At 47.3% G+C, this 25,278-nt stretch overlaps 2 protein-coding genes and 1 pseudogene across 3 annotated transcripts; all 3 read left to right on the top strand.

Moving 5' to 3' along the window:
• Positions 1–3,278: 3,278 nt before the first annotated feature.
• LOC119316148 lies at positions 3,279–5,088 on the top strand (annotated as a pseudogene).
• Positions 5,089–10,767: 5,679 nt separating this feature from the next.
• Positions 10,768–13,296, top strand: LOC119314703. The gene is made up of 3 exons (XM_037589404.1): positions 10,768–11,412; positions 11,495–12,436; positions 12,543–13,296. Exons 1-3 carry the CDS (start codon positions 11,377–11,379, stop codon positions 13,059–13,061), a joined length of 1,497 nt encoding a protein of 498 aa, XP_037445301.1. The 5' UTR covers positions 10,768–11,376; the 3' UTR covers positions 13,062–13,296.
• A 7,221-nt stretch (positions 13,297–20,517) lies between these two features.
• On the top strand, positions 20,518–23,083 carry LOC119314702 (F-box/FBD/LRR-repeat protein At3g52680-like). Of its 2 annotated transcripts, XM_037589403.1 has the most exons (5): positions 20,518–20,677; positions 20,831–20,936; positions 21,345–22,199; positions 22,319–22,471; positions 22,563–23,083. In XM_037589403.1, the coding sequence occupies exons 2-5, from the start codon at positions 20,922–20,924 to the stop codon at positions 22,935–22,937; spliced, it is 1,398 nt and encodes a 465-aa protein (XP_037445300.1). In that variant the 5' UTR covers positions 20,518–20,677; positions 20,831–20,921; the 3' UTR covers positions 22,938–23,083. The 2 variants fall into 2 exon arrangements, with proteins under 2 accessions (XP_037445300.1, XP_037445298.1); XM_037589401.1 differs by having other exon boundaries at positions 20,658–20,936.
• The last annotated feature ends 2,195 nt before the right edge of the window (positions 23,084–25,278 follow it).

The following is a 25,278-nucleotide window of genomic DNA, read 5'->3' as shown; positions in this document are numbered from 1 at the left end:
GATCACATCATTAGGAGAATGATGTGATGGACAAGACCCAATTCTAAGCATAGAACAAGATCGTGTAGTTCGCATGCTAAAGCTTTTCTAATGTCAAGTATCATTTCCTTAGACATGAGATTGTGCAACTCCCGGATACCGTAGGAATACTTTGGGTGTGCCAAACGTCACAACGTAACTGGGTGGCTATAAAGGTGCACTACGGGTATCTCCGAAAGTGTCTGTTGGGTTGGCACGAATCGAGACTGGGATTTGTCACTCCGTGTGACGGAGAGGTATCTCTGGGCCCACTCGGTAGGACATCATCATAATGTGCACAATGTGATCAAGGAGTTGATCATGGGATGATGTGTTACGGAACGAGTAAAGAGACTTGCCGGTAACGAGATTGAACAAGGTATCGGGATACCGACGATCGAATCTCGGGCAAGTATCGTATCGCTAGACAAAGGGAATTGTATACGGGATTGATTGAATCCTCGACATCGTGGTTCATCCGACGAGATCATCGTGGAACATGTGGGAACCAACATGGGTATCCAGATCCCGCTGTTGGTTATTGACCGGAGAACGTCTTGGTCATGTCTGCATGGTTCCCGAACCCGTAGGGTCTACACACTTAAGGTTCGATGACGCTAGGGTTATAGGGAATAGATATACGTGGTTACCGAATGTTGTTCGGAGTCCCGGATGAGATCCCGGACGTCACGAGGAGTTCCGGAATGGTCCGGAGGTAAAGATTTATATATGGAAAGTCCTGTTTTGGTCGCCGGAAAAGTTTCGGGGTTTATCGGTAACGTACCGGGACCACCGGGAGGGTCCCGGGGGTCCACCAAGTGGGGCCACCAGCCTCGGAGGGCTGCATGGGCCAAGTGTGGGAGGGGACCAGCCCCAGGTGGGCTGGTGTGCCCCCCCACCAAGGCCCAAGGCGCAAGGGAGAGTGGAAGGGGGCAAACCCTAGGCTCAGATGGGCCTAAGGCCCACCTAATGGTGCGCCTCCCTCCCTCCCCCCCTTGGCCGCCCCCCTAGATGGGATCTAGGGCTGGCCGCCACCCCTAGGGGTGGAAACCTAGATGGGGGCGCAGCCCCTCCCCTCCCCCTATATATACTTGAGGTTTTGGGCTGCCAGAGACACGGATTCAATCTCCTTCTTGGCGCAGCCCTACCCCTCTCCTTCCTCGTCTCTTGCGGTGCTTGGCGAAGCCCTGCTGGAGTACCACGCACCCCCACCACCACCACGCCGTTGTGCTGCTGCTGGATGGAGTCTTCCTCAACCTCTCCCTCTCTCCTTGCTGGATCAAGGCATGGGAGACGTCATCGGGCTGTACGTGTGTTGAACGCGGAGGTGCCGTCCGTTCGGCACTAGGATCTCCGATGATTTGGATCACGACGAGTACGACTCCTTCAACCCGTTCTCTTGAACGCTTATCTACTCTCCTTCCCTTCATTGCTGGTTTCTCCATAGATAGATCTTGGTGACACGTAGAAAATTTTTGAATTTCTGCTACGTTCCCCATCAGAGAATGGGGAGCTAGCACTGTCATTCTTTCCAGAAGAGGTGGGGTGCAGGGAGGGGGGCAATCGTCGCCATGATGGCGGGTTCGGCGTCTGGCCCTGATGGCCTTTCGGTTGCCTTCTTTCAAAAAATTTGGTCTCAACTTCAGTCGGTGATCATGTCGATATTCAATGAATTTTATTGGAACTCTTGCCATGGCGTGCCTGAACTTGGTTTAGTACGGTAGCGTGAAGTCAATCCTTTGGGATACATGTGGTGCAGTCATTAGGCGTCCAATGTTCATGTCAGATTTATCTTTGAGGTAACCCTGCGTGACGGATAGGGCATACAGTTAGACAACTAACTCTTGATGCATGGCGCGTTTCGGTCAAAACGTAATTTGGGCACACCCCATCTTTGTCTCGTTGCAAGCACATTTTTAACGGGTGTCTTCTAGAGCCCAAATTAATATCATGGTGATCCCGACCATAAACATATGGTTGTAGGAATCAAGACATCATACTCATTCCTATTTTATTATAAGTCTTCAGTAGAAAAGGTGATAACGATCCGGTCCAAAAACTAGAATTTAATACTTTCAAAAAAGCTTCGTAGGAACCCTTGTCACGGTGCACGTCCTCTCATGGCTTTGATAACTCAGGGTCACACTTTGAGGAAAGAGGCAGAGAATCTTTCTGCTACCCGTTACCGGATAACTAAAGGGACTCATCATCGGTGATAAATCTTTCATCACTAACCCCGAGTCACAGATAGGCCACTCACGCGCCTGTGATAATATGAATTCGCTGGTTAGTGCTATTCAGTTCTTTAGGAGTGGTAGGCCTCGTCGGCGTGCACTGCCTTGATCCTCTCAAAGGTCTTCCGATTCTCCCATACCCATCGAAAGGAAACCGTTAGGGGAACGATGACGAACTTCGGGACGGCGACGCTGCTGAGGGGCAAATTTATCCTTGCTCGGCTTCCATGGAGGTGTACCACCGTCACGTTGTAGGCACAACCTGCGTGCTCCGATGACTGGAAGGAGCTGATCCAGTGCTACTTTCACTGTCATGAGCCTTAATCTCCGACACACACGTCCCTCATGGCCGCTATTGCATGATGTGGTACTTCTTCTTTCTCGGTGGTGGCAGGCCAGGCATGGATCTAGAGCTTGGCGCGCCAGTGGGTGCTGGGAGTAGCTATGCGGTCCCAGTTCTCCTGCATGGTTTAAAAAAAAGTGGGTGCTGGGAGTAGCTATGCGGCCCCGTTCTGGCCGTAACATCGACCCAACAGTAGTGGCCCCTCTCACATTGACTCGGCGGCGCCCCCTGACGTCAATTCGTCGGCGACCCCGACGGCTAGATCCAGTCATTCGTGGTGGCAGGGGCAGCGACAGCCGATTGAAAGAAGTGCAATCATGAAAAACAAAACTAGTACAAGTTTGTTCTGTGGTCGGATTCATTCGAAGAAGTAGTAATAAGGAAACACATGTGGCAATCTCGTTCTGTAATCGGATTCGAAGAAGAAAAGGACCAATTTCGGTTTGTATTAGAAAAAAGTGCTGTTTTAATATGCCCGCCTCTTGTGAAACGATGGTAAATCAGTCTGACTTACGAATTGTATATGCCAGGTTGGATCGGATTCAGAGGAGGCTATAATAAGCACTCAATCCTGATTTTCGACGATTGTCACACACCAAAGGAGCATCGTTTCAAGAATAACTGCTGGCGTTTTGTTTGTCGACGCAAGTTGTCTGTTTTGTTCCTTTTGAGATCGGATCGCCATGAAGTTCAATAGAGATCGCCGCCGCAGCCGTGATGTAAGTCATTTTTTTTTGTGTGCTTTATTTGTTCTTACAAATTATCAATCTATCACTGATGACTAATCCGTCCCCTTAACGCAGTCGAAGAAAGCAGCTTGTTATGGGGAGGAAAGGCTAAGCGAGCTGCCAAGTGATGTTGTGGTCAAAGTCCGTGAGACGGTGAAAACACAGTCGAAGAAAGCAGCTGGTAATGGGGAGGAAAGGTTACGCAAGCTGCCCAATGATGTGCTGGTCAACAACATCCTCGAGACGGTGGAAACACAGTCTGCCAAAACAGCTGGTAATGCGGAGGACAGGCTAAGCAAGCTGCCCAATGATTTGCTGATCAACATCCTCGAGAGAGTTGGTACCCTTGATGCTGTAAGAACCTGCATCCTTTCGAAGAAAATGCAGAAGCTGCCAACTATGCTCTCGCAAATTGTAATTGATCTTAGCCCTCGTGATTTGGTTCAAATGGATGGTGTTGTGGCTGACGTGACGGACAAGATCCTTAGTACGAGGTCTCCACAGATCACCGTTCGCAGGCTGAAGCTCAAATTTTTCTTGGTTCCCTCTCGCTGTCTCTCCATCGGAAAATCGGTCGGCCTCGCCATGGCGACCCAGAAGTTGGATGCAGCTGAGTTTGAGATCATGCCACTGAGGGATAACGGATGTTGCACTGATGCCCATCGCCTGCTCTTTGGTCAGCAGTTCAATGATTTTGTTCGTGATTGCCAGGATGCATTTGCTGGTCTCACGCGGCTGGATCTACGGTTTTTGAGGTTTGGTGAATCGAACATACCCAACATTCTTAGCACCTGCAAGCAGCTCGAGTCCCTGTCTTTCTTCGAGTGTGATGGGGGGTTCCGCTCGGTGCTGCATGTAGAACACGCTCGACTCGTTGAGCTTGTTATCACCTTTGGGGAATTTAAAACAGTGGTGCTTGACTGTCTACCAAAGCTCCAGCGGATGACCTACAATCATTGGCCCTGTGATGAAAATCCCTTGGTTCTTGGTTTTGTCCCTCAGCTTTGGAAGCTCAGTCTTGCTAATGCAAACCTTTCAGGCAAGATCCTCAACTTAAGCAAGCTGCTTGCTAGTGCCCCCACAGTAAGCGATTTGTATCTGGACATTGTAAGCGAAAAGGTACTCTAATCATCTCTTTCCCATTCATGTATGATGTTTATATCTGATGGTAGTAACATATGCATCACTTGATGATGCAATTTATGCACAAATTGCATGCATTATTACTTCTAATTTGTTTTATCTCTCACAGATTTGGGTTCAACCAGAATGCCCAAAAGTCCTTGCTCCTGTGCTTGCCAAACTCTGATTTCTGAAGCTGGATCACCACCCCGAAGAATGTGATATCTCTTGGACAATGTTCGTTCTTGAAGCTGCACCACACGTAGAGGAGCTCTGCATTACAGTATGGGACCATAAGTGCCGAATGGAGTCACAAAAGAGTTTGTCCGAAATATCGGATGTGAAGTGGGAGCCATCTGATCCTCATTTTAAGCACGAGAATCTGGCGAGGCTAATTATCTATGGCTTCCAGTCCGATGACAATTTCACGGGATATGTCATGCGTGTAATTCAAGCTGCGGTGAACATCAGGGAGGTATCCCTACACGACAGGAAGGTGTGCGAATTTTGTGCCGAGAAGTTCCCTCACATGGAGGTTCGTCCTTCGAGTTATCCACGGACCAGCGAGGAGGTGGATTTGTTGAGGAAGAAGATGACAGCAGGGTCAGCGACGGCTTCTCCTGATATCCACTTCCGCTCATAAGGATAAGGTCGAGTTGAAGATGAATCTCAATGTGGTTGGAAGGACTCCCCTATCTCAAAGACCCAATTGGTTGCTTACTACGTCAACCATCAATCTTGGATGTGGTTGGAAGGACTACCTGATCTCAAAGACAACGTCAGCGCTATTGCTTTTCTGCAAAAATGTATCTTGGCTACCAATTTGTTGGAACAACTCATTTAGCTATTTTAGACAATGAAATGTCTAGCATAAGCACATCTATGTTGTGGTTGTGCAGTTCATGCTTATGTTGAATTCAGTCAATATTCAGTACAGTACAATGAATGATGCTCTGTTATTTTTTCTATCTTGTATTTACGGGAGCCACGGCACTCTGTTTTCCATGGACGCACAAACACAAGCTTTGCTGACAAACAACGGCAGCGTCCCTGTCCGCGGTAGCGGCAAGGAGCTCGACGTGAGAGTAGTGTTCCGTCCCGAGCGGCCAGCTCCGGCGCAATGATGCACCCTTGCTGAGCTCCATTGGGGAGCGGCTCTAGATTTGCGGAAAATTTGCAACGATCGATCTGTTCATCATCATCCTCTTTACTTGTTTTTTTAATCACAAAAAGCATCAAATCTATTATGAAAATTCACCGAAAATGCAAAATTTCTCAAACATAATAATAATTACATTGATATTTTGAAACCGCCGAATAACCACTACTGCCGTCAGAACTAGCCGCGCGACGCTGTCGTCACTCCCTGATTGGAGCCGGCTTGATCTTGTCGATGACATCCGTGAAGTCTTGGTGCACGTGCCCATAAGGGCCAGTGCCCTGGAGCCGCGACCCTTGCATAGATCTGAAGCACCTGACGAGAAACCCTAACCTCACCTCCCTAAAAGAGATGCAAGGAATCTACGTCGAAACTCTGTCGACTACATCACACAGACAAACTCGAGGAAGATTGGAGTTTGGAAGACAAACTCAAAGAAGATGCGCCACCATCCACTGAAGTGCTGCACCTGCGAGGACTAAAAAAATCCTAACCTAAATTAGTAACTTGAGCGAAGGCACCGGGATTCCCCTCCCCGCCACCGTCCGCCGGGAGCGGCAGGCAGAGGGGAGGCGAATCCACGGACTCACCAATGAAGTATGGAGGGGAGAGTTTACTCTAGCAGTCTAGGGTTAGGGGAGGAAAATGAGAGGGATCGCCTTGGTATGTTTGAGGAGTTAGATATGTCGGGTGTCCTCTACACTTGGGTTTTGACCAAAGATGACGTGACGTGGGTTAGCCACTTAGGGCATCTCCAAAGGAGATCCTCAAAGCTCCGATATACGTTTGGGTTATGGTGTCCGGAATGTTTATGGCAAATCTTGTCATCTAATGAGGAACCCCATCGGCCTGCAAAGTGGTTTGGACGTCCGTTTTCCGGCAAAACCTGTAGAGGAAAGCAGTAATTTTAAAAAAATTCCTACGATCACGCAAGATCTATCTAGGAGAAACATAGCATCGAACGTCCTAACCTATCAAGTACCCTCGTAGACCGAAAGCGGAAGCGTTTAGTAACGCGGTTGATGTAGTCGAACGTCTTCGCGATCCAACCGATCAAGTACTGAACGCACGGCACCTCCGCGATCTACACACTTCAGCTCAATGACGTCCCTCGAACTCTTGATCCAGTTGACGCCGAGGAAGAGTTCCGTCAGCGATGGCGTGGTGACGGTGATGATGAAGTTACCGGCGCAGAGCTTCTCCTAAGCACTACAACGGTATGACCGAGGTGTAAAACTGTGGAGGGGGGCACCGCACACGGCTATGAGATTGTCTGTTGTCCCTTTGGGGTGCCCCCTGCCCCCGTATATAAAGGAGGGGAGGAGGAGGCCGGCCAACAAGGGGCGCGCCAGGGAGAGGGGAGTCCTACTAGGACTCCAGTCCTAGTAGGATTCGGCCCCAACCTTTTTTTCCTTCTACCGGAGGGGGAAAAGGAAGGAGAGGGAGTAGGACAAGGAAAGGAGGGTGGCGCCCCCTTCCCAAGTCCAATTCGGCGTCCTCCCTTGTGGAGGGCGCACCAGCCCCTTGTGGGCTGGTTAGCCTCCCTCCTATGGCCCATAAGGTCCATATCTTTCCCCAGGGGGTTCCGGTATCCCTCCGGAAAAATGCCCGAATCACTCGGAACCATTCCGATGTCCGAATGCAACCTTCCAATATATGAATTTTTACCTCTCGACCATTTCGAGACTCCTCGTCATGTCCGTGATCTCATCCGAGACTCTGAACAAACTTAGGTCATCAAATCACATAACTCATAATACAAATCATCATCGAACGTTAAGCGTGCGGACCCTACGGGTTCAAGAACTATGTAGACATGACCGAGACACATCTCTGGTCAATAACCAATAGCGGAACCTGGATGCTCATATTGGTTCCTACATATTCTACGAAGATCTTTATCGGTCAAACCACATAACAACATACGTTGTTCCCTTTGTCATCGGTATGTTAGTTTCCCGAGATTCGATTGTCGGTATCATCATACCTAGTTCAATATCGTTATCGGAAATTCTATTTACTCATTCCGTAATGCATCATCCCGCAACTAACTCATTAGTCACATTGCTTGCAAGGCTTATAGTGATGATCATTACCGAGAGGGCCCAGAGATACCTCTCCGATACACGGAGTGGCAAATCCTAATCTCGATCTATGCCAACTCAACAAATATCATCGGAGACACCTGTAGAGCATCTTTGCAATCACCCAGTTACGTTGTGACCTTTGATAGCACACTAAGTGTTCCTCCGGTATTCGGAGTTGCATAATCTTATAGTCAGAGGAACATGTACAAGTCATGAAGAAAGCAATAGCAATAAACTAAACGATCATTATGCTAAGCTAACGGATGGGTCTTGTCCATCACATCATTCTCTAATGATGTGATCCCGTTCATCAAATGACAACACATGTCTATGGCTAGGAAACTTAACCATCTTTGATTAACAAGCTAGTCAAGTAGAGGCATACTAGGGACACTCTGTTTTGTCTATATATTCACACATGTATCAAGTATTCGGTTAATACAATTCTAGCATGAATAATAAACATTTAACATAATATAAGGAAATATAAATAACGACTTTATTATTGCCTCTAGGGCATATTTCCTTCAAAACCAAGATAAACTTGGGGGAGCTTTACCGGAGTACGGGCATCCTTCTCTCTTTTCTCTCTCCGCACATCCATGGTCCCCTCTCCCCTCTCTCCTCCTAACCGGACAAATAAGGATTAATTTGTGAATAACTTTGGATGAGTACCTCGGGCATCATGTCCGCGGAGGGACTCATCCAAACTATTCACAATTTATAGGATTTGGGTGCCACGCTTGGAAAAAAGCCGAATTATAGGATATCTTCATTTATTCAAACAATTTCCATAGGCAATTGCATGATTAGATTATACACAGTTTAGGACGAAATTATCGCATATTCCAGTATCATATCAGTTATAGCATGAAATATACTCGTAATCATGAAAATAGGAATATAATAATACAACATTATTGCCTCTAGGGCATGTTTCCAACAGAATTAGGTTTTCCACACCGAGATAATCATGCCGAAAGTTCTAGTGCACTTTAGTCGAATCAATACTCTCTCCATGTCTCCCTCCCATGTTCATAAGTTCATACATCTGAAGGTTTGAATATGTTGAAATTGACAGGACCATGGCTATGGACAAGCTGGCCTTTGAGGAAGATGGCTATGCATATGATAAAGGCGGTCGAACGACAATAGCCGAAGCCGTTTTGAAGGTTTGGAAGTAGCTTTAGTCGTAGCACCTCCTCTGGTGGCACCTTGAGCTTAGGAGAGCAACGCGAGATAACCAGTTCTAACCGCAGCGAACCAGGGCTCGCCCTCGCCTAGGAAAGTTCCGATTATGTTAGGATGCAAAGGGAAGTTAAGGAAAGTTTTGATTATGTTACGATGCAAACGAATGTTTGGATCATGTTAGGATGCAAACGGAAGTTTTAATTTTGTTACGATGCAAATGATTTGTATCGTAATTTGTTAAGATTCGCCCGTGTTAGGAAAGTTTCGATTATCCACTGATTTGTGTTGTAGTTTGTTAAGATTCTCCCGTGATTTGTGTTATGTGAGGAAAGTTATGATTCACTGTAACTTTTGCAAGGAAAGTATTGAGACTTGGAGGGATCATAATGATTTGGGTAAGCGAGACTTCAAAAACCAGAAGAAAACCGGTTGGTATTTGTGGTTAATGTTTTAAAAAACCGGTGGACAGGAGGTGGTGTTGGGCTGAGAAAAATCGGTGGGGGTGTTGCATCGATCAATTGGATTGGGGAGCTACGAACGATGTACAAACTCCCCCTTTAGGCCTTGTTTGGTGGAGGAGGTTTGGGGAGGTCTGGAGGGGAATATCCTCGCAGGGTTCAAAATCCCCAGAAATCCCTGTCAGCCCATTTGACACGTAGGGATTGAGAAGGCCAATCCTTTCCGTTCCCCACGAATCCTCCTCAATCCATGTGATACAGAAAACCCCCCAAGGCACCCATGGAACTGGACGCTTGCTTTGCTGCTGCTGTTGTAGGAGGTTTAACCAAATAGAGGGGTTTATGAGGGGAGATGGATTAGTGGGGAATTGAGAGGATTGGGTGGAAGAGAGGGATTAACCAAATCCTCTCAGATCCACCTCCACTCCGGGGCTGCAAAACCTCCCCTGTCAAACGAGGCCTTAGGCCTTGTTCGGTTAATCCCCACCACAAGGGGATTGGAGAGGATTGAAGGGGTTTGATGTGGATTTTGATTTGCTAGGGATTTAATCCCTGCCAATCTGCTCCAAACCCCTTGGAACCCTGTGGAACCGAACAAGGCCTTAGGAGTATAAGATAATGTCTGACAGGGTGACCTCATGGGCCCATCACAGCCTCAATCAACCACATGGCTTCTTTCCCAAGGAGCTTAGAGTTTTTAGTAGATGAGTGAGTGCTTTTGGTGGCGGGTTCCAGTTGGTTAATTAGATTATTTTTCATATCCTCCGATGATTGCTATGGTTATGTGTTTGCATCAACAAAAGCAAAAAAAAAGCCTGATCTGATTTTGGATGAGCATATCATTGTGTTACTGATTTTTTTCAAGAAGTAGAATATTTTTCTCTCATTGAAAATGGTAAAAGCCCATGATTCCAAAAAAGTTGTGGTAGATACACATAAAAAGTGTGATAAGATTGCCTGAGACTTGCCAATTTATGGCTCTCATTTTTATAAAATTAATCTTAGACAAGCTTAACAAAAAAAATAGGAGTATGTTGCAAAGTGTGATCCAAACAGCCCCATAGTCGCGGCGCCAGCTGAGCTTTTCGGCTCAGCCCGAAACTCACTCCAGCTCGGCCTGAGAAGGAAATAGGCCGAGCAGAGCAGCAAATTTGGGCCCGTTTTGCGACCGAGCCGAGTCGAGCCCGTTTCCGCTCGGTCCTAAAAAAAAAAAGAAGAAAATCTCTGTTCCCCAAATTCCCCGGACGCCGCTAAGGGTTTGTGCCGCGCCGCGTCGCCGCTCTCGCCACCGCCTGACGCCGTCGTCCTCCTCGCCGCGCCCTAAGCTGGACGGCTCGCTCCCGGCACCGACGGCGGACGCGCCCTTCCGTCGCCGCCGTTCGTGACGTTCGTCGCTCCCGTGGTTCCTCTCCAAGCGCGCCCCCGTCCCCAGCGTCCACCGCCCCGAGCACAAGCAGGTATGACCTCTCTGACGATTACGCGGGCACCCGGCGGCACGCACGCACTGGCAATTACTGACGCAGGCAAGCACACACGCCGGCGGCACTGGCACTTATTGGAGATGCTCTTATTGACGCACGGCAAGCATACACACTGCACCAGCGCGCATACACCAGCGCGAGGGATCGGCTAGAGATGCCGGGGGGTTTGATTAGTCGCTAAAGAAGTGCTAGCTAGTGCACTTATGAAAGCAAACAAAACAAGGTCGGATTCATTCGAAGAAGTAATAAGGAAACACATGTGGCAATCTCGTTCTGTAATATGATTCGAAGAAGGAAAGGATCAATTTCGGTTTGTATTAGAAAAAGGTGCTGTTTTAATATGCCCGCCTCTTGTGAAACCATAGTAAATCGAGAAGTCTGAATTACTAATTGTCCGCCAGATTGGATCCGGTTCGGAGCAGGCTATACTATAAGCGCTCAGCCTGATTTTCGACGATTGTCACACACCGAAGGAGGATCGTTTCAAGAATAATTGCTGGCGTTTTGTTTGTCGACGCAAGTTGTCTGCTTTGTTCCTTTTGAGATCGGATCGCCATGAAGTTCAATAGAGGTCGCCGCCGCAGCCGTGATGTAAGTCGTTTTTTTTGTTGCTTTATTTGTTCTTACAAATTATCGATCTATCACCGATGACTAATCCGTCCCCTTAACGCAGTCGGAGATAGCAGCTTGTTATGGAGAGGAAAGGCTAAGCGAGCTGCCAAGTGATGTTGTGGTCAAAGTCCTTGGGACGGTGAAAACACAGTGGAAGAGTAATGCGGAGGACAGGCTAAGCGAGCTGCCCAATGATTTGCTGCTCAACATCCTCGAGAGGGTGGGTACGCTTGATGCCATAAGAACCTGCATCCTTTCGAAGCGACTGCAGAAGCTGCCCACTATGCTCTCGCAGATCGTAATTGATCTCAGCCCTCGTGATTTGTTTGTAATGGATGGTGTTGTGGCTGACGTGACGGACAGGATCCTTAGTACGAGGTCTCCACAGATCACTGTTCACAAGCTGAAGCTCAAATTTTTCTTGGTTCCCTCTCGCTGTCTCTCCATCGGCAAATCTGTTGGCCTCGCCATGGTGACCCAGAAACTGGATGCATCTGAGTTTGAGATCATGACACAGAAGGATTTCAGCCATTGCACTGATGCCCATCGCCTGCTCTATGCTAAGAAATTCAATGATTTTGTTCGTGATTGTCCGGATGCATTTGCTGGTCTCACGCGGCTGCATCTACGGAATATGAGGTTTGGTAAATCAGATATATCCAACATCCTTAGCCATTGCAAGCGGTTGGAGTTCTTGTCTTTCTTCGAGTGTGACGAGGGGGTCCGTTCGGTGCTCCATGTAGAACACGCTCAACTAGTTGAGCTTGTTATCATCTTTGGGAAATTTGAAACAGTGGAGCTTGCCTGTCTACCAAAGCTCCAGCGGATGTCCTATAGGGATTGGCAGTATGATGATAATCCCTTGGTTCTTGGTTTTGTCCCTCAGCTTTCGAAGCTCAGTCTTGCTTGTCCATACTTATCAGGCAAGACACTCAACTTAAGCAAGCTGCTTGCTAATGCCCCCACCGTAAGCGATTTGTATCTGGAGTTTCGAAGTGAAAAGGTAACTCACTCTAATCATTTCTATCCCATTCTCATTAACTGTATGATGCACAATTTATGCACAACTTGCATGCATTATTACTTCTAATTTGTTTTATCTCTCACAGATTTGGATTCAACCAGAATGCCCCAAAGTGCTTGCTCCTGTGCTTGCCAAACTACGGTTTGTGAATCTGGATCATCTTCGCGAAGAATGTGATATCTCCTGGACAATGTTCCTTCTTGAAGCGGAACCATACCTAGAGGAGCTTTGCATCACAGTATGGGACCATAAGTGCCTGATCGAGTCACAAAAGAGCGTCTCCAAGAAAACGGATGTGAAGTGGGAACCATCTGATCCTCATTTTAAGAAGAAGAATCTGGCAAGGCTGACTATCTACGGCTTCCAGTCCGATGACAATTTCATCGGATACATTAGACGCGTCATTCAAGCTGCTGTGAACATCAGGGAGGTATCCCTGCACTCCAGGAAGGTGTGCCCATTGTGTTTCGAAAAGTTACCTCAGGTGGCGCTTCGTCCTTCGAGTTATCCACGGACAAGCGAGGAGCTTGATTTGTTGAGGGAGAAGATGACGGCCGCTTCGGCTACGGCTTCTCCTGTTATTCACTTCCGCTCATTAGGTTGAGTTGATGAAGATGAACCTCTATTTCAAAGACCCCAGTAGTAGCCACTACGTCGGCGCTATTGCATATTCTGCAGAAATGTATCTCATCTACCAATTTGTTGGAACAACTCATTTAGCTATTTTCGACAAATGAATTGGATAAAATAAGCACGTCTATGTTGTGGTCGTGCGGTAACGTGCTTATGTTGAATACAGTCAATATTCAGTTCGAATGATGATCTGTTATTTTTTTCAATCTTGTATTTATGAGAGCCACGGCACTCTCTGTTTTTCATGGACACTGAAATACTCCCTCTGTAAACAAAATATAAGAGTGTTTAGATTACTAAAATAGTGGTCTAAACGCTCTTCTATTTCAAACAAATATAAGAGTGTTTAGATCACTAAAATAGTGATCTAAACGCTCTTCTATTTCTTTACGGAGGAGTACAAACTTTGCTGACAACAGCTTTGCTGCAAGAAGAAAATGCACGTAAGAAACGGCAGTGTTCCTGTCCGTCCCCAGCGGCCAGCTCCAGCGCGACGCATTCGGGAGCAGCTCTGCAACTTTGCTGAAGATTTGGAACGATCGATCAGTTCATCAACGACCTCTGCACTTGGGTTTTGAACACAGGATTTATCTGACGTGATGTCGGGTTAGGGACTTTGCACGTTGGCTATTTGTGCCTGAAAGAAGTTCTTGTGTTTTTTTTTGAACTGGCACAAGAGAAAGTTGAGTGCTTGTGTATTTGGCCAGCTATAGCTACAGCTAGCATGATTCCAGTTGGTTAATTGGATTTTTCATATCCTCCGATGATTGCTATGGTTTTGTTGTTTGCATCAACAACAAAATGACTGACCTGATTTTGGATGAGACATTAGTGTGTTACTATTCATTCTTCAAGAAGTAGAATGTTTTTTTCTTACTTGTTGGAAATGGTAAAAGCTAAGGGGCCCCTTTGGAACGCATGATTCCAAAAACGTTGGAGTAGAAAATGTTTGACTGAAAAGTCATGGCATGTTCCTACAAGAATAAGGATTTGGATGCTATGCAGGAAAAACACAGAATTACAGGACATTTCCTTTTATTCAAAGAATTTCCATAGGCAGTTGCATGATTAGATTATTTAGGAATTTTTCCATGTAGATTTTTCATGAGAAATGCCTAACAGCTCCCGGGTGCCCCTACACCCTCATGAACAGTAAATTCATAAAAAAATGAAAACAAATCGAAAAAATCTGAAACTTTCAGGAATCAAAGATTATCAAAGGTTTGGTGTTCCTGCAAAGTTTCAGCAACAAATAACCTTCGTGGAGCCCTCACAAAAAAACAAAATCACTGCTCAAAAATATACATAAGCTTTGAACAATGATTTTGTTTTTTATTTGAGTGCTCTTCGAATGTTAGCTAAAACTTTGCAAGATCATCAAAAGTTTCATGATGTTCGATGTTCCAAAGTTTCAGATTTTTTTATTTTTCTTAAATTTATTTTGAATTTACTGTTTATAGAGGGTGTAGGGGCACCCGGGTGCTGAAAATCCTGTCTCATTTTTCATTGTTTGATTTGTAGGACTGAATCCAATAATAAGTTTTCTCAGCGTTTCTTTTCATGATGTTCATATAAAAATTTACATTAGCTCGAATCTCCAGACAAGAAATTTGTAGGATACAGTTCAAAAAAGAAAAGAAATTTGTAGGATTCTTCGCCTCTCTCCCATGGCAGCGGCAGCACCTGGAGGCAACGGAGGATGGGGCACAACATCCCTCGGCAATGGCGGTAGGGGAGGGGGCATTATACTTCTTAAACATACCTATAATTTTTATTTGTTCCATGTCATGACGAAATTAACATACTTTGTACAATTTTTGCTTGTTCCCAGTTGTTGTTTTCTACTTTTTTGGACTTTACGGGAAAATAAATTTTGTCGGACTCAAATAAATCTAGAAAAAAAATCAGCGGTAGTTATATTAGCACATCCAAAAAAATCCAGAAGTAAAATTTGTCAGACTCAATTGTTTTTTGTACCGAATATTTGTAAACCTGTAATAGTCCTACATTAGCACATCTACCCCATGAAAAATTCATGGGTCGCCATCCACCACCCTCTTCCAGCCGGCTACGAACTGAAACTGCACCAGGAACATTTGCCGCCATCACTTTGAATGTCACGTCATGTGCCGAAACGCACTCTATTGGCATTGCATTGAAATACGCCAAGCGGGTGAAAGGTTTCATCATCCTAAAGAGTCCTAGCCATCTGACCTCCTATATCTTCTTCTCCATGCATATTTAGTCTCCCAGGCCTATTTTTCATACTAGGCTTCAGCCGTGCCCTAGCATACCCGCCAAAGCCATAATGGCCACGTATTCGTTGCCCTCACCTCATTATCCGTTCTTCTCCTTTGGCGGATTGATTGTAGCTCCATCTTTCCTTGCACATTGACGATCTGCGACATCGACAGACTCATGCTTCTCCTGATTGCCGCCATGACCAACCCCCTTGTGATCTTGCTCCGTCATGATGAACCATTGGTTCCAAACAGACTCGCCGTGTGAAAACCTATAGGACTCTCGGTCACCAAGGAGAACCATATGACATGATTTTGTGCACTCTCACGGGGATCCACCGGAGGGCAGAGTAAACCCTAGAAAACCTTAGGGAAACCATTTAGGCATTCGCTACATGTAAAAAACAACTAACTTTTTTGGGTGCAAACAAGGCTTTGTTCAACGTTCAAAAGCGTAGCGATACATGCAATCACATGGGGAGTCCCAAGTCATAGATGGTGCCCTATATCAAGGGAAGAAGAAGCTTTTGCCAACGAATGAGCCTCAACATTTGTTTCACGATACTCATGCCCGAAGGAAACACTTCGGAACATTGTCCGCCGAAAATTGATCTCTTTAAGAATAGCAGCATACACACATGTGGCTTTGCTGGTGATATTCCTGATTACCTCCAAGCAGTCGGATGCAATGATCAATCTTGTAATAAGAGCTTATCCTAGCACCAACACCCCATTGCATCCATGGGCCTCCAAGCTAGCTGGATCAACAAGACCATCAAAAACCGTTGCTGAAGCTCCAACAAACTTGCCACTAGCATCCCGACATACAACTGTTATTGCCCCTTTGCCGCTGTGCCTACACCGCCCAACATCAACACTCAACTTCATGTCACCAATAGCAAGGGAAGCCACTTTACCTTCGATGCACGAGCTCTTGCCGAGACATAATTTGGAGACCTGTTACACATCGAGGCTATCTCCAAGTTTTCCCAGTATCTATTGATGAAACCCATCGTAGAATGAGAACTTTGAAATTTGTCATTTGAATTGCCTGCTTTTGAGCCCACAAGACGGCCATAGGGTAATAAACACTCGCACAAGCTCCTGCTGGTTCATGGGTTCAAACAAACAGAATAAACATAGCCGGGCATCGTCCGAACGATTAGAGATCATATGTTCCATGTTTCTTCATTTCCCAACGCCCGTAAACATTAGGCTATCCGACATTCAGTCAAGGCATGGCGCCAAGTGTCCTCAGCCGCATCTTTACTCCTATAAAAGACTCAGTTGATGATGATGGTGATGAACTTTTTGCAAATTCGATTAGTTTTGTTTCAAATTTGATGAACTATTTTTACAAATTCGTGAACTTTCTCAAAGTCCGTGATCATTTTTGAATTCACATTTTTCTTATTTTTTGCGTTTTTCAGCGTTGTTTTCCCCGTATTTTTAAGAAGTTAACGGTTAACCAGACAACTGGTCAACCACGACTAGTCAAATAGTGCTAGAGCGACCAGGGGTGGGAACAGGTGAACGCTTACCTTACCTGGGCCGGCGCATGAGCAGGGGCGCGTGGGCACCCGTTCATCCAAGTGGCGCTTAAGGTGTCACTTGGGAGCTCCCCGATAAAATGCCGCTGCTTTGCACATGCGAGCGAGCGAGTGACAGCCATATGGGCCGGCTCAATAGCTAGGGTACGTGCAAGAGATCCCAATTCTTGAAGGTTCTGGCTTTGGGAACCTTCCTGAAGGTTCTGGTTCATTTTTTTTAACTTCTTTGTTTTTTTCCTGTTGTTTTCTTGATGGGCCTTTTCCCCAAGTTTTCTCTTTTTACTTTTTTTTCTTTTATAAAACATGCAAAAAATATCATGTATGTTTCAAAAAAAATTGTTCAAAATTTAAAAAGATGTTTGTTTTTTCAAAAGCTTCAAAGTTTTGTTCACATTCTTAAAAAAGTTAATTTTTTGGAATTTCAAAGACTGTTTTCTTTTTTTTTAAAAAAGAACTTCCAGAAACTGTTCAAAAATTTCAAAAAATGTGCTCAATTCAATTACTTTTTTCATATTTTTTAAGAAAGTTCATGCTTTATATCTTTTCACATTTCAAAAAATGTTCTCAATTTCAAAAGCTGTTTATGTTTGAAAAAATTGTTCAAGTTTTAAAAAATTATACGCTGCCTCGCCGGCGATCTCGACTTCTTTTTTGCATCGTGGTCCCGAGCCAGCCTCATGGCCATCATTGCCTCCCTCCTGCCGGCGCATGTGGCGGACGTGGCGAGGCAGCTCGAGGCGCTCATCGGAGCTAGCAGGAGCGACACCATAGTCACCGTGAGGGCGCACCTTGGGCACCTCCTGAGCCTTGGGGACCACACGCTCGGCTACAATCCCCGCAGCACTAGCGCCAACAACCTCATCATGGATGAATGGTCGGAGCAATTACTTGCCCGACGAGATGCTCGCTCATCAAGAACATGGTGCCACAGGGAACAAGTGAAATGACAAGTCGACAACCTATAGACAAACCGGCTGTAATCCTTCCCAAAACCACTCGAGAGGCTTATTGATCTGGTATTACAGAGTTTGGGGGGTGATTTAACCGGTTTTAGACTTTGGGGGGAATTTGATCCATCTATATGGATTTGAGGGGGAAAAGTGTACTTTTCTTGGACGCGGAGTATTTGAATCCCAGCTCACATGCTCCTTGATGAACAATAAAATCCAAAAAATTAGTAAAAAAAATCTGATTTTTTATAAACATTGATGAAAGTTTTAGCTTGCTGCAAATTTTTGTGATGACATGGCATTCATGTAGGTCTGGAAAAAACCGATACTCTGAGAAAACTATTGTTGGAAGCATTTTGGAGCATAAATTTTGATCTTTTTTGTCCAGACCTCCACCAATGTTATTTCATCAGGAAAATTTGTAGGAAGCTAAAACTTTCAGCAATGTTTATCACAAAAAAATCAGAAGACTTTCGACTTTCCTGCCTATACGATGGACCGGAGAAAGAAATCTTGGCCCAGTAAGGGCATCTCCAGCCGCGCCCCCAACAGGGCCCCCCAGGCCACTTTTTCGGCGCCGGCGCAGAAAAACGGCCCAGTCGCGCCCCCAGGATGCCGAAAATCGCCGGTTCGGACCTTTTTTCCGCCCGGCGGTCACAGGCCGAACCCAGCGCGCTGGGGAGCAGTTGGGGGCTCCGGCGCTAGGAAAAAGCACGCCTGGCCCACACCGACAGGGGAAAAGTCAAGATTTTCTTCCCCCGGCTCGCCTCGCACCCCCTGCGCCCTCGGCCACCACTAGCTATATCCTGGCGACGGCCGCCGCCCTACTCCGCTAGATAGCCATTCCCCGCCGGAAAATAGCAGCACTTCGCCGCGGCAGCCCCTCCCACAGCAGCTGGGCGTTTCCGGCCGCGGAGGCGCGGTTTAACGGCGGGTACACGCCCACCGAGCGCAAGGTGTTCAGCGTTTTGCCTGCCTCGGCGATGGACTCGGATGAGGAGGAAGAGCTCGCCGCGCTGCTGGAGGAGGAAGCCGCGACCGACGTCCAGGAAGAAGAGCATCTCATGGTGCTCGCCGCCCTCGCCCAGCTGCTGGCGAGCAATGAAAAGCCGCTGTGAGGTGGCTCGGCGCCGGGGCGGATAAAATCAAAGAACCGGCATCGTCTCCAAGGCTACTGCATGCTCTACTCCGACTACTTCGCCGATGCTCCACTTCATGGCGAGAGAACATTTCGGCGCCGTTATCGGATGAGCCGAAAGCTCTTCCTCAGGATTGTGAATTCCATCCGGGAGTTCGACAACTACTTCAAGTGCAAGATGGATTGCACTGGCGCTCTTGGATTCACCTCCATCCAGAAGTGCACGACAGCGATGAGGATGCTTGCATATGGAGCTCCCAGTGATTCACTCGACGACTATGGGCGCATGGCCGAGTCCACCAGCATAGAGTGTTTCTACAAGTTCTGTCGGGCAGTGGTGGCAGTATTTGGGCCACAATACTTGAGAACACCCAATGCGGAAGACACTGCTCGGATCCTAGCCCAAAATGCAGCAAGAGGATTTCCTGGGATGCTTGGAAGCATCGACTGCATGCATTGGAAATGGAAGAATTGCCCATTTGGTTGGCAGGGGATGTACAAAGGCGCCAAAGGCGGTTGCAGTGTGGTGCTTGAGGCGGTAGCCACACAGGACCTCTGAATTTGGCACTTCTTCTTTGGTATTGCCAGGAACTCACAATGACATCAACGTGCTGCAGTGCTCTCCTGTTTTTGCCAAGCTTGTTGAGGGCCATTCTCCTCCGGTGAACTTCGAGATCAATGGGCACCAATACAACAAGGGGTACTATCTAGCTGACGGCATCTATCCGAGATGGTCGACATTTGTGAAGACGATCTCAAACCCTGTGGCAGGAGGCAAGAACGTCTGGTTTGCGAAGCTTCAAGAGGCTTGCAGGAAGGATGTCGAGCGGGCATTTGGTGTGCTCCAATCTCGATTTGCTGTTGTTTGGTACCCCGCTCAGACTCCAAAGATCAAATGTGGGAGATTATGACTTGCTGTGTCATCTTGCACAACATGATCATCGAGAGCGAGCAAGAAGACCCAGTGTTTGACACTGAACCATACTACAGGCAGGGTCCTCTAGCCGAAGTTGATCACCAGCTACCGACAACTTGGACTGCCTATCTCAGCATGCGTCAGGAGATCCGAGACCCACAGGTGCATCATCAACTGCAGAAAGATCTGATTGAGCACCTATGGAGGCTCAAGGAAGACGCCGTGTGATAAAATACGAGTTTTTATTTGTTGAACTATATAATTTATATTGAACTATTTATTGTTGTACTATTTTATTGAAGTATTTGATTTTTCTGTGATGAAATATGTGATAAGAAATAATTGTGTTGATAATTGAATGCCGAGACACGGCGAAATCACGCCGAATATGGGCCTATTCTCGCCCATATGGGCCCTTTATTTGCCGAAATTGGGCTGCAAAGTGGGCCAATTTCGGCGCCTGGGGACGAGCTGGGGGCGACGACTGGGCGCAAAACCGTCCCCAGCGCCGATTGTATCGCCGGCTCGCCCCCAAGGGGCGATTTTTATGCGTCCTGGGGGGCCAACGGCTGGAGATGCCCTAACATTTTGACCCAAAACAACCCACGCCCCTGCCCCACGCCCAGCCGGCGGCCGCCCCGTCCCCGCCTCTGCTTGCCTCGCCGCCCTTGCCCGTCGCCGGCCGCCCATCCTACCAGGAGGCTCCTCCGCACCTACCTCTCCGTCGCGCCCGCGGCCTGCCCGGCGCTCGGAGCCAGCCGCGCCACCGCCCGTGGCCGCAGCCTGATTTGAGGTACCATTTTCCAGTTCCCCAACCTCTGATTAGTGTGTTTGTAAGACCATATTAATCTATTTCTATGTGGTAATTTGCAATTAGTTACAATCTTTACATGTCATATTTGTTGTCAATTCTTTTGAGGCGGACCATCCTGTTGTCAATTGCTAGCTCTGCCCCTGCCAAGCGGTGGTCTCCCTGGCAGTCACTAGAATTCGCCGGAGGCCAGCAAGTCCCGAGACATCGCAAAACCTCTCCGGTGATGGCGAACATGGTGGTTAGTTCCTCCTCCTGATCCTCTTTCCTTACCTAGGTCCTCTTACAACATCACCCGCCAAAGAAAACTACATGGTGGTGAATAATAGTAAGTAGGAACCATAAGCAGAAGTTCAGAACTCGTGGTATTTCTTTTAGTTTTGGTGGGAATATATAATCAATATTGCATTTTTATGTGGGAAATATACGAATTATATAATATCGAAACTGCTATACGAATTGTTATACTTACCAATTAGTGTATGGTTGTTGGTGTTGTCAGCCTTTGAGCTCTAGCTGGATCATCCTCTCTATAAGCGGCCTTATGTACCTGGAAATGGCAGATTTGTCCGTATCTGTGCTTCGTAGGCAACTATGATGATGATGCTAATAAGAAATCAACTCTTATTTGTTTCCTTATCAAATGTAGGAGGACAGTCAAGATGATCGGCTCAGCAAGTTGCCTGATGACGTTCTGCTCAACATTGTCGAGCGACTTGGTATCGTTGACGTCGCACGAACCACCGTCCTCTCCAGACGTTGGAAGCAGATCCCTGCTATACTGTCCAAAGTTGTTATATTGGCTGGTTCTTTTGAGCCGAAGCACGAAGACTGGAGCAAGTTAACCCCAGATGATATAGTTCGGGCCAACACCACCGTGCTGGAAGCAACCAGGAGCATACTGGAAAGGAGAGCTGGAAGTCTGTACCCCATTCACCTGTTGCGCATGCAATTCTACTTGGGAGATGAGTCCATTTTAATTGGCCAGACTGTTGCCAACGCCATAGCAACACAAAAGGTTGATTCAGCTGAGTTTACAATCTTGACGAAGGTGCGTAAAAAGTGTACCAAGAATGAGCTGCTCACATATGGAAAGCAGTTCATGTCATTCTTTGGTTCGTGTCCAAATGCATTTGGTGGTCTTGCACGCCTCACGCTAGAGAATTTGAGGTTAGGACAATCAGACTTCCCCAAAATTTCAGTATACGAATGTGACATGGGTATTCAGTCTTTGCTGGAAGTGGAACACCCGCAACTCAGTGAACTAGTGATTGTCTGTGGCCGTCTTGAGAGGGTTGATCTGAAGTGGGCACCAAAGCTCACGAAGCTGAAATTTAATGTGTTTAGATCTCGGGACGACCCCTTCTGTCTTGGCTATGTCCCACTGCTCCAGACTGTGTCCATCATTAATGTTGCTTTCACTTGGCACAAGATGCTCAAGTTAAGTGAGTTGCTTGGTAACTCTGCCATAAGCAAGCTGTCTTTGGACTTCAAAAGTGAAAAGGTTAGTGAAGGTCCTCAATGTTGTCAGCGACGTGTATATGTTTTGCTGGCCATGTCGTGGGGAGGTTGTAATCATTATTTTTTGGTTAACATGATCCTACATTACTACATCTTTTGCAGATTTGGGTCAAACCGGAAGGTCGTAGACAATTGTTACCGGTGTTCCACAAACTCAGGATTGTGAATTGGATTAACATTGCTGAAGAGTGTGATCTGACTTGGACAATGTTCTTACTCCATGGCGCACCCAACCTTAAGGAACTACACATCTTGGTGAACTCTTGTACCGATTATTCAGTTCTCATTTTCGATGTTCAAACTTTGTGTGACCAGTTAGGAAAAATAATTACCTGACCGAATGCAGGTGCGGAATCATCAATGTGAAATGGTAACAGGGAAGCGGAGGGAGTTGCCTGTGGTTTGCAAGGAGAAGGACAAGGGACTAGAGTGGGAACCATCTGCATCTGATTTCAAGCACCACAACCTGACAGAGCTCAGTATCTATGGGAGGTTTCATGCAGCAGACAAACTCGTGCGATTTGCCAGAGATGTCGTGGAAGCAGCTGTGAATCTGGAGAACATAAGACTATACAAGAGTCCTGTGTGTGTGAGGTGCAAGCACATGCTTCAGGAATGGACATTCAAGGAGACGTCGTCGCTTAGCTATAAATTCAACAAGGTGATACCCTCGCACGTCCGTATTCACTTCCCGAGTTTGGGGCAAGTCTTCTCAAAATAATGCTCTTGCACTTCAAGCTGCAGTTTAGAGAACCTGTTGTATGATTCATGGATTAATTATCACTAGTGAACCTTTTCAATTATGTGTATTTTGAGATGGTAGTGAGTTGAGGAGGATAAGGTGTACTCTTAACATTATTATTTTCAAGTATTTTAACAAATGGATATCGTGGATATTTCTTATTCATGATAAATGCTCGAACTTGGTTTTCATTGTGAAATGAATTGTACTAAGCGGGACACGGCCTCCGCTGTGTTAGTCTTGGCTGCTAAACCAATCAAGCTGTATTTTCTTGTGAAGCAGGCTCCTGAAGAATGCAAACATTGCTTTCCAGTGTAAGTGCTTCAGTTTCAGTGGCTTTTATTTCTTTTTCCGAGGGAATTCAGTTTCAGTGGCTTCAGTTTCTTTTACTTCTACTGTTGACTAATGTCGTTTTCAAAGCAAAAGTACGAGAGGTAGAAGATGAGGTTTTGGGATGCACAAACTTCCGCGGCTTTTCTGCTCTTTATTCTCTTCTATTTATGCAGATTACAGAAACTTCATTGACTATGCGCCATCCTCATCCACTCCATTAAGCCTGGGAGCTAAACCTTCTAACTAACAAATCTGCCAACTGACGAAACTGAAGAAAACGACACCTGAAACTGAACCTACAGAACTGAAGTTTCTGAAGCCGCAAAGTTTATTTCCAACATTGATCAGTGGCTTCTTTTGTTTCGACAGGTTCACAGGCTTAAACTGCTTGTTGAATGATACGAATAACTTCAGAATGATAGGAGCACCCCAGCACAAGGCGATCCTGACGTGTAAACATAACTTCGCATTTTTCGTGCTTGTTTTTATCCAGCACCACAAGATGACCATTTTTAAAATGTAAGATGAACATGTTCTAAATACACCATCAACAATTTTGATGCATGGTACTTTTCTAATACACGATGAACATTTTTAAAACACATGATGGACATTTGGAATACACGAGGACATTTGTAAGACACGATGAGCATATACGATGAAATTTTTTTAAAGCTTGATGAACATTTTTGAAGTACAGATGAAAAATTTGAAGACACGGCGAAGTATTTTTTAAGACACAACGAACATTTTTCAAATACACGATGTGTCGCCTTCCCGCGGCGGCCCGGGAGCCAAAAGGCAGCGCCGGCCAGCAGACCCCACCCCGCTCCCCTCCCCATCGCTGCCGCCCTCGGGCGTCGCCGGGCAAAGCCCGTGCAATGCTGGCGACGACGGGGCCGTTTACCCTCGCCCGGGCTTTGCGGCGCGGGGGCTGCTGGTCTCGGCTGAGGCTCTCTGCTGGCGCGGTGGCGTGGGTCACTGGAGCGGTGAGGTGGTGGGGATGCGTGCGCTAGCGAGGCCGCGGGGACGGCGCTGCGGTGTGCGCAGGCAAGGGCAACTGGCGGCGGTCTGGTTCGGCGCCAACCATGGTGATTCTGGTCGGGGACGCAAGAAGATGCGCGGGCGCTGCAGATCCGGCGAAATGTTGTGCGGATCTGGCGTCTGCCCGGGGTGTCAGCGAGGGTGCCGTGCGTGTGTGGCTCCGGGGCGCAGTCGTCCTCCGGCGCGGATCTGGTGTCCTAGGCCGTGGTTTGGCGGGCGTGGAGGTGATGGCGCCGGGCTGCTGAGATGTGCGGAGGTGCGTCTGGTGTGGGGCCGGTGCAGGCGCGGGCGTTCGGCTGCTGCAAGAAGGCTGCCGCGGATCTGGGCAAGACAGCGCATGGTGGGCTTCTCTGGCCGATCTGCTGCTCTGGTGTCCGGCGGCCGGGGGAGATGGCGCGGATCTGGGCGTGGCGGCGCATGGTGACGGCGACCGGTTCATGAGCGCGAGCGGTGCTGGAGCAGAGAGGCTCCGGCCACGGTTGGATGCGGGGTGCAGGGCCCGATCTGGTCTCTGCAGGCCCGTTGTCGGGGAGGCTTGGTGGTGGCCCGCTCGCTGTGTGTGGGGTGTGCGGTCCAGTGGAGGCACGGGTCGACCTCGACCTACTGCGTGGGAGTGGCTGCCTCGGATGAAAGTCTGGCCGATGCTGGCCGGCCGGCGGCAATGGCGCCTGTGGGCGTCGCAATCCTCCTTGGAGGTGTCGTCGGGACTTGCAGCCAGATATTCCGGATCAAGTACTTCGGGTGAAAACCCAGATCCTGCTGTAGGGTCAGGCGGTGGCATCGTCTTCAACGTTGTTCCCCTCTTTAGGGCACCGTCTTGAAGATTTTGATCCCTTTGGTGCTTCCTGCGACTGGATGTGCACGGTGGCTTCTGTAGCAAGGATGATGGTGGTGAGCAACGTCGGAGGCGTGGCCTTGGTTGTGGTAGTCGGCTCTTCTTCTC

Source organism: Triticum dicoccoides, chromosome 6A (assembly GCF_002162155.2).
Source record: "Triticum dicoccoides isolate Atlit2015 ecotype Zavitan chromosome 6A, WEW_v2.0, whole genome shotgun sequence".
Classification (NCBI taxonomy): domain Eukaryota; kingdom Viridiplantae; phylum Streptophyta; class Magnoliopsida; order Poales; family Poaceae; genus Triticum; species Triticum dicoccoides.
This window is presented reverse-complemented; position numbering and strand designations above follow the sequence as displayed.